Here is a 9,924-nt window from a genome sequence, read left to right as displayed (position 1 = left end):
AGTAAGATTATATATTTATTCAATATTTAGTCCCAGATATGGTATCATTTTAAAAAACATTTCCTCGTTTATTCCGTTATTCAGTGAGCAGCGCTTTCACTGCTGTGTAGGCATATCTTAGGGCTATTGTCGGGTTTATCTTGTTGCTATGACGGAATATGATTTTTAATGGTAAAATAATATTTTTATGAATGCCAAGATAGACAATTTTGTCCATTATGTCAAGGGTGGGGGGTGTTTTGCAGATGAGACTGTAGGGAGGGGGTGCGTGTTAAATGAACGACCAGAGCGACAATGGTGGGGCTGCGAAACTCCGTTTTCGGCATAGTTGTCGTGTATCGTCTACGAATGAAACTAAAACAACGCGTTTCTGTTTTTAACTCACACTTTGGTTGCAGTAGCACCGAATGTTTGAGTTTAGTAATCTCGGCATGCCAGCGTGCCCACCACTAGGCGCTTTGCGCTAAGAGGTTAAGTTGCCTATAGCTGATGACATGCTCATTTTCCTTTCCAATAATTATACACATTGCATGGTTAGACTGATACTTTCTAATTTTTCTTAAAGCTAGCCTATTAAGTAAAGCTTTAGCTGATTATTGCACTGTCTTGCTTTCCTCCAACACATTAGAGGAATTTAAAAAATAAGAATCCACTGGAAAAAAATTGTTTATGATTGTGTTATGAACCTTTTATGACATTTTCACAATTTACTTTTATAAGTCAATCAACAGCCATTGATTGAAGCATGACCATGAATAGCCCAGTGGTGAGTCAATCTCTTTGAGCAACAGCGCTTTCTTTTTCTTCTGCAATGGCAGAATTTACAGTATAAATTTGAGAAATCTGTGGCTTGATATTTAGATCATTCTAAAATGGCACCTGCTGTAGTTATTTGCTGATAACTGTGACGTTACAAAATGAAATATGAGCATTGTTTATATCTTTTCATGGCATGTATGTGCTCATAGCCTATTGGGTGCTTGAAAAATTGAACTGTCAGGTAAAATGCCACTAGTGAACGCATATTGAAAATTCTTATTACTACAGTAGTTACTAAAAAGTGAGAATGTTCGTCCCTATATATTACATATGCTGGCAAATTTGTGTCTGTGTTGCAGTGTGCAATATATGATTTCCCGAAAAGAAATGGAGCATAAATAAGATTTGCAGCATTGTCCATTTTAAAGAATTTTACCTGTTCTAAAAGGTAAACTTGGACAACATAAAACAGGAATTATGATTTAAAATTTTTTATTCTTAATGTAACATTATAAGCTTAAAGAAATTAACCCACTTTTCCCAGAAACATTCCCTGTGTAGAGTACTTTAAATTTAGAGCATTTGTAATATGTAAAAGCTGAGTCAAATGACTTAAAATTCAACTATGAATTATTGTCAGTTTCTGCATTCCATGGATAAACTATAAAAAGAGGAAAGACAAAGTAATAGACCCGCAGCCCAACTCCAGTTAATGCTGACTTCGCTGTGCATTTTAACAGCTTTGTTTGTCCCCATGTTTCATTACTTCTTTGGCTTCTTGGCAGGGGTCTCGTACCCTATCCCATAAGGCACGTGGGCAGAGATGATCCCCAGTTTACGCGCTGCGTCGATGTGCCGCTGCTGGTCATCGAAGAAGATGTGCGGGCGGATCATCTGCAAGGACGGGCCCTTGGGGCTCCCGCATAAGAAGAAGCCCTGATTGAGCTCCAGGCCCCAGGTCTTCAAGGTCATCAGGGCCCTGAACCCAGGAATGCCTGAGCCGCGTGCTGTCACCAGGTAGGTCAGCACTTTGAATGGACTCTTGTCACTGAGCTTTTCCCGCAGGTTGCAGAGAACCTCCAGAAAGCACTTCAGCGGGCCCTAAGGATGAAGGTCGCAAGGTACTGTATGTCAGAGGCTATGTACAAATGCACAAGGTACTGTATGTCAGAGGCTATGTACAAATGACCGAAACCCACCAAAGTTGTCTGAACCAGTCAAAAACACAGAAACCAAACACAGTAGAGTGAGGACACTTTTGCTTTTGCCAACTGTACCATAATTTCAGGACTTTTTAATTGCCTGCTTGACTACAGCCAGCACACAAAGAAAGATACCTTCTCGAGAGGGATGTCCTGTTTATCCTTCTCATTTTTAAAGAAGGCTTCCAGCCCGACCCCCTTGGTAACTTTCTCAGACTCATCAGAGAACAGAATGCCATCTCCATCGAAGGCCACACGAAGCTGAATTTGACCAGTGTTAGTAGAGGAAAGGACAAGATAGCCATGTTAAAAAAGCAAAATTGTGTCCATAAGTCTGTCAGAGAATGTCATTCAAGGACACGTATTCAAGACTGAACAACTCTAATATAATAATATTTAAAAATGATTATTCATGAAGCACATGGGAACAAAGCAAATGAATGATCTTGGGAGTTAGCTTAAAAGCTAGCTAGTTAGTCTATTTGTTGGCCATGTACAAAAATGTGAAGGCATGAATGAAGAGCCATTGAATTATACAGTCTGGCTCGGTAACGTCCTAAAGACATGTTAAATGGGGTGACAGTGTCGTATAGTGGCAAAGTTATTGTAGGTCTTGACACCTATAGGTTGCAGGTTCGATTCCCAAGTTGGATGCTGTCATTGTACCCTTGAGCAAGGTACTTAACCTGCATTGCTTCAGTATATATCCAGATGTATAAATGGCTGCAATGTAAATGCTCTGTAAAAAGTGGTGTAAGTTGCTCTGGATAAGAGTGTCTGCTAAATGCCTGTAATGTAATGATACATCATACATATGCCTGAGTAAGCACTATGTAATCTGGCAGCAGTGTCACATAAAATGCTTTTTCTCAAGACTGAATATCACATTTGCTTTTTCATTAGAACAGGGCTACCCTGTTCCTTGGAGATCCTCCATCCTGTAGGTTTTAATTTCTACCCTATTTTATACACCCAATTCTACTAAATAGTAGCTCAATGAGATCTCTAGCTGTTGAATGAGGTGTGTTTGGTAGGGAATAAAAACCTGCAGGACCGTAGATCTCCAGGAACAGGGTTGGGCAGCCCTGCATTATAATATGTTCTTGACATATTTGCATTGCTAATGAATTATTCCACAAAATAAAACTTATGGATTTTAATAATAGCTCATTTACAGTATGAGGTGGTAAGATAAAAATCCCATTGATTCCTATTAAAATCAGAATAATACTTCTTCTGTATAATTATGTTGTTGTTGTGGACAGAAAATCCACCAATCTGGTGCTCTCACGCTCACAGTACCTCTTCCTCATCCTTGGATTGCACTTCCATATTGGGGTCATTGGGGAACATAATGCCAGCTGCATGCTCTGTGGTGGTGGAATGAGACATCGTTCTGTTTCAGGCTTGAATCCATTGGATATAAGCCTCTTCGTTACATCATTATAAAATCTTAGCCTCACTAGTAAACCATGAAATGGCTGTGTAAACAATTTTATTAGTAAGTTGTTTCAAACAGTTCAGTGAGTTAAGCAATCACGAAAACTAACTTCTCAACCTGAATTTGCGAAGAAAAAGTGCTTGTATGCTTGTATTTACTTTTATGTCAAAGCTGAGAACAAATGTTGTTTAAATACAGGCCAGTGTATCGTGTAGGAAGTTAGATGCTTGCAACTGCTGTGCTTTGGGAACAATTACACAAGCAGTTACATTTTGTGTTTTTAATTTCGGTTTTCATTCGGGAAAAGAAATCCAGAGAAAAATGATTAGATCAGTGACATTGAGTTTTTAACTCTACTGTTTTTAATGGCAATCTCTGCTTTTTCAGGGTCCTCGGTGAGGTAGAGAATGTTCCCGGTGAGATTGCTGATGTCATCCTCATGGATAGAGATTTCACTTAGACCTAATGGGGAAACAAGTCTTTTTTGTTATTAAATCCGAGTGCTTACATTCAGTTCATTGCTAATCCCTGGACAGAAATTATTCATTTTCAGTGGTTTTATGTTTGAATTAAACTTTGAATGATCATAAAACACCTAACCATCCAATCATAGAATCACATAAATAATTTTAAATAACTAGCTTCTAATTATATAACTAATTTAACAATTATTTTAATTCTTTTTATTTTTCCACTTCATATGTTTTCAATTTTGCACTCTGAAGTTGATTGATTATAATAACATAGTTGATATTATTTGTTGCAATAGCTTACATTCAATACTGTGCCAGTGGCCTACACTAAAGAATGTATTGCTAACAGGGTGTACTTACCAAACTCTTTGAGGCTGTCTTTGAGGCATTTCTCTTGTGTGGCTGTATTATTCATCAGGAAGATCTTGAATGGCTTTTCATTGTCAGGGTAAAGCTTCTGGAAATAGTCATTCGCTTTCACCAAGGCCTGTTCCAACCAAAAAGCACCTTCAATGGTTAACAATTTAAACACCTGTCATAAAACTAACAGGCAAACTACACTCACAGGTGAAACCAGTGTTATTATTTTACATGAAATCTGAAATGGAAACTGGTAATGAAAAATTGCAAAAGGTTTGTACTCAGAAAACTTTTTTAATGAGCACTTGTGCATTCAATAATTATGTGCACTGATGTTGAGAAAATATAGAAACACAGAAGAATTTTTAATATGCATCTATCTCAAATAAGTTTGTTATTAAGGCCAGATAAATTGTCCAAAATAAATCAGACTCTACATTCTGAAACCGAACAGTATGCAATTTAGAAAGAAAAAATGACAGACCTTAACAAAAGGAAATGCCACTCCCTGCTTCAAAATCTTTTCCCCGTTGGTTTTACTTGCTTGTTGGTCATTCATGATAAACAGTGTGCTTGCAGACACTGCAATGGTCATTGTTTCCTTAGTTTTGGACAGAAAGAAATTTGAGTTTTTGAAAAAGGAAAACATGATTAAGCAAGCAACACAAGCAAAAATTTGGCTATTGCTCACGTAATAGGGAAGACGACCAGTTGACAGATATTGTGGCTCATGCATCAAATTCATTTTATTAGCAGTTATTAGCAATATTAGCACTTTTGGCCTCTGCTCCATCTTTGTCATCTTCTTTGTAATCCTGTCCAATATAAACATTGTTGGTTTCCATGGCTCTTATAAATGCAAATAACAGAAAATCAAAATTAAATATATTGTTAACTTGCGTCAACCTGCTGATGTCTGTTGGCCAACTGAATCTTTTGTGACTGCAGATCTTTGCTGAACCATTTGACTCAACATGACCCATTTTCAATTCAGTAAACAAAACTAAGAACCTCAAAAACTCCAAGCAAGGGACTGTTTAACCCCTTGACTGACAGCTCAACTGAGTGGAGAGCGGACAGTGAAAGAATGCAGTTGTCCTTAATGCAGAATTCCAGCTTTAAAACACAATTCCAGCATTATTCAGTGTTCATGCGGGAATTCTGTCTAGCCCCCGTATGTGGGGATGAGATGTATGGTCTCATTCTGTGTTCGGTAAAACTGGCAAAAAATTAATGGTGCAAAAAGTAGTATTGCCTAGGTGTTGTGGACAACCAGGATGCTTCTGGGGAGAGGCCTGCATCGGTCTGACAGCCGGCTGTTTTCGCTGCAGCTGTCAGCATACGAATGATTAGAGTATCAAATATAAAACTTGCATACCACCGAAAATCAGGAAAATTAAAATCATCTGTCCTCAGTTGCAACACTCACTACCGAGTTCTATACTGCCTCTAGAACCAACTTCAGCACAAGAACTGTTAGTTGGGAACTTCATGAAATGGGTTTCCGTAGCCGAGCAGCCGCACACAAGCTGAAGATCACCATGTGCTGTTCCAAGCATCGGCTGGAGTGGTGTAGCACACAACGTTATTGAAGCAGCGAGAAACACATTCTCTGGACTGATGAATCACAATTCCTTATATGGCAGTTGGACGGATGAATCTAGTTTTGGTGAAGGCTAGGAGAACGCTACCTGCCCGAATGCATAGTGCCAACTGTAAAGTTTTGTGGAGGAGAAATAATGGTCTAGGGCTATTTTTCATGGTTTGGGATAGGCCCCTTAGTTCCAGTGAAGGGAAATCCTAATGCTACAATATACAATGACATTCTAGAGAATTGTGTGCTTCCAGCTTTGTGGCAACAGTTTGGGGAAGGCCCTTTCCCATTTCAGTATAACAATGCCTCCATGCACAAAGTGAGGTCCAGCTCAACATAGAAAAATTGAGTTTGGTGCAGACAAACTTGACTGGCCTGCACAGAGCCCTCACCTCTACCTGACTGCGACCCAGGCCTTATTGCCAAACATGGGTGCCCAACTTCACAAATGCTCTTCATTGTTTGAATGGAATATAAAAAGACAATAAGCATAAAAGAAACTAAAAGAACTAACATCGAGCTGTAAATGTAAGAACATAGAATTAAAAACTAATCAAAACATATAATTAAAGACTAATTAAAACATTTCAAAACCATACTAACTTTTGTCAAATAATTATTAAAATAAATACCGAATACATGCATCATGCTTTGCAATTGGTCAACTTAAAGTCAAAACCATACTAGCCTTTGTTAAAGCATTATTAAAATAAATACCAAATACATGCATCATGCCTTGTGATTGGTTGTTGAAATGGAATTTACCCCAGCAGTGCCCAGTACCACCCTTTATAAGAATGTATGAGACAGATTAAACCTAACAGCTAAATAGCCTCTGTGCGTGAAACATTAAATGTTGCTCACACCATTCACATACACACACACACACACACATGCAAACGTATACCACACACCACACAAGGCCACACACACACACACACACACACACATACATGCAAACATACACCACACACACACACACGCACACACATACAGGCACACACACACAAACACACACATGAACACATACACACACACACACACACACACACCACACAAGGCCACACAGACACACACACACACAAACACACACCACACACAGACACACAGACACACACACCTACACACACCCACACACACATGCAAACACACACTGCACACACACACTCACACACACACACACACTCATACATGCAAATACACACATGAACACACACCTACAAATACACACACACACACAAACACATGCACACACACGCAAACAAACACACATGAACCAACACATACAAACACACACACGCACACACACACCTGATGTATGTGTAACAGAAAAACATAATCCCGGTAATAAGAGCAAAAAGTGTTGCACACACAACGGGAAAGATGACAATTATTGTGGCTTATATATCAAATTGTCATCAAAACAAAGGCTCCAGCACTCACAAGTTTGGGTCCTGTTCCGTCTGCATTTTTCATGTCCGCTTGCGCCATTTTGTTGATTGTTGGTTTCGCTAGCACTTATTATTGCAATTAAAAGTAGAATTAACAGGTGTCAAGTTGCTAATGTCTGCTCATCAACTGAAGCTTCCTTGACTTACTGAGCCTTATATCTTGAGAAAGTGACCCATCCCATGATGCGCAATTGATACGGTTTCTTAGTTCCTCATTCTTAAACAATGAGAACCGAAGATACTGCTACGCATAGGAGCTATACGTAGGAGACTTGTTTTACCCAGCTGTCAAATATGTGGAGAGCTGCCAGTTAAATCATCTTTAATACAGAATTTCAGTATTATTCATTGTTCATGCTGGAATTGTGTGGCCCTGCTACGTGGACTTGAAAAACTGGCAAAACAGATGGTTCACAAAGATGCAGAAAATTGGAAGCTAAAGCAGCTGAAGGCGAGGCACAGTTGCTGAGAGAAGGCACACAGGGTGCAGTTTCTGGTCCCTAGGAGACTGCAGTGACAGCGCAGGCTCCTACCCAAAATCAGGGGCCTCCACCTCCACCAGGGAAGGAAGCGTCAGGATGGGCCAGCACCGGGGCAGTTATCAATCTAAGAAGGCTCCCCTCTGCCTCTGATGACAAAATGGCGGATGAAATGGCGGCGAGGACCACATTCCTCCCCAAGACTGAATGTGGATGAATCTGCCAGGGGTGGCCAGGGCGTCCTTATTGTAGATCTCCATGGGCTTATTCCCTTGGGCGGTGTAGCAGGTCTGCTGCAGGCCGTGTGGGTGATAAGGTGGTAAGCTGCTGACGACCTGCATTCGGAAGACACAGGGGGGCACACAGGTGAAGATCAACACCACCTGCCAGGGGGGACTGAAGAGTAGGAGTCACAGGTAATGAGCCAATGAAGGTACTGAACAAGAGAGTCAGACAGGTGTAGACTCAAAACTCCTGAATTAGCTTTACAAAATAAACCACTGAAGTCTGTTTGGATTGTTGAATTTTTGTAAAATATATATATTTTTCCTGTGACTATTTTGTTTGTGGACCAGTCTGCATCAATCCTGCTGATTAGCTTTATTGGTGCAAGATACACATATAATATATAAACCAACCCAATCGTATAAACAACATGGCCGCTATTGGTCAATGAACTTGAAAAGGTTTGTAACATCATCATGAAACCTTATGTACATGTTAAGGGTAGACTCCACATACTGCAAATATACCATAACTAAAAGGGGGCACTTTGGTCCAAGTTGCACACAGCATAATGGCTTATGAGCCCAAGGATGTGTGGCTGCTTGTACAGAACTCACTATGGTTGTCTAACACTCCATTTCAAATTTATGTCTTATTTCATCATCAGGCAACTGCCTAGCAACTGCGCCACTGATGCAGAGCAATCAATTCCATCAGGAAATGCACCCCTCTAGGTTTTACATTGTGTTCTTGGTTAATCCAATCAGCAACATCAGCTATGTTCTTGGGTACATTTTAACCCAGTATAGTTTAGCCAGTTGTTGTTGTCATAGTAGGTATTTTACCTTACTAAACACGTAGTCAGCCATCTACAATATGACAATATGAACATGGACATTCTATACTTCATGGCATGCATAGCTATTTCTGACATAATATGGCCGAAGAGGGTAAATAATCCCACTAACACACAAAAAACACCTAAGAAAAATGTATAGCTTGTTAAAATTCAACTGTGGCTGGAATGCCAATCAGCACACATAGGGGGACTGGGTTTAAGACCCATTGCTTAGAGTCCATTCAGACCTCATTTTTAAAAAGATACATTACTCATTTTCATAACAAAATACACATTTTGCAGCATCTTATTGATTAGATTTGGCATGAAAAAGGCAGGATGAATGTTTTGATTATCTCCTTTAATTAAGCAAGTGTTTTCTTTGCAGGCAGTTTGTCCAGATGACTTTTCTACATTTTTAGAACCTTCATGCTTCAGGTCAAAATTGACCTGCATATTGCAGATTTAACCATTGCAGATACATTGGCTGCTTCTCCTGAATGAAAACTTTTATTTATTTTTTTTATTTTTAGGTACAAAGGAAGAAAATGTAAAAAAAGAAAAAAAAGAAAATGAAAAATATACCATCAATATGAACACCAAAACATACCATGAATATTATCCGTATACATTGTCACTTGTGACATTCGATTGCTTTTTATCAATGAACAGCTCTACTGTATGAATGAATCGATAGACTGAGAAACTGAAGAGATCTACTCATACCACACATGAAAAAAACCAAAAATGGTTTTGCAGCCATTTTAAAAGGCCAGCGTGGCACGTCTACTTGTGTCTGTCCTTGTGGCTTCAGGACCTTGCTATGGAGCAGAATCACATTTCTCATTTTGAATGACCCTCATCATGAATGCAGAGGGTGTGTGTGGCAAGGCTTGGTCTGACTGAGGGAATGTGGGTCCAGGCTTACTGGTTGAGTAGGCATACATACCTGGATTGCATGTAATGCGGGCTGCCCAACCCTGTTCATTGAAATCTGCCGTCCTGAAGGTTGTTCGCACCAGGCCTAACAAAGGCCAAACAAAGTACACCTCATTAAACAACTGGGGATCTTGTTGAGCTGTTGTTTTAGTAGAATCAGGTG

General features: G+C 39.6%; 1 protein-coding gene across 1 annotated transcript; it reads right to left on the bottom strand.

Annotated features, from left to right (window-relative positions):
- Positions 1-1,244: 1,244 nt before the first annotated feature.
- On the bottom strand, positions 1,245-8,034 carry LOC135236705 (cytosolic 5'-nucleotidase 1A-like). Its single transcript, XM_064303204.1, has 7 exons — positions 7,273-8,034; positions 4,720-4,836; positions 4,236-4,362; positions 3,760-3,864; positions 3,264-3,331; positions 2,097-2,222; positions 1,245-1,860 (listed from the first exon to the last, which is right to left on the bottom strand). Exons 1-7 carry the CDS (start codon positions 7,318-7,320, stop codon positions 1,522-1,524), a joined length of 930 nt encoding a protein of 309 aa, XP_064159274.1. The 5' UTR covers positions 7,321-8,034; the 3' UTR covers positions 1,245-1,521.
- Positions 8,035-9,924: the final 1,890 nt, after the last annotated feature.

Source organism: Anguilla rostrata, chromosome 1 (assembly GCF_018555375.3).
Source record: "Anguilla rostrata isolate EN2019 chromosome 1, ASM1855537v3, whole genome shotgun sequence".
In the NCBI taxonomy this organism is placed as follows: domain Eukaryota; kingdom Metazoa; phylum Chordata; class Actinopteri; order Anguilliformes; family Anguillidae; genus Anguilla; species Anguilla rostrata.
This window is presented reverse-complemented; position numbering and strand designations above follow the sequence as displayed.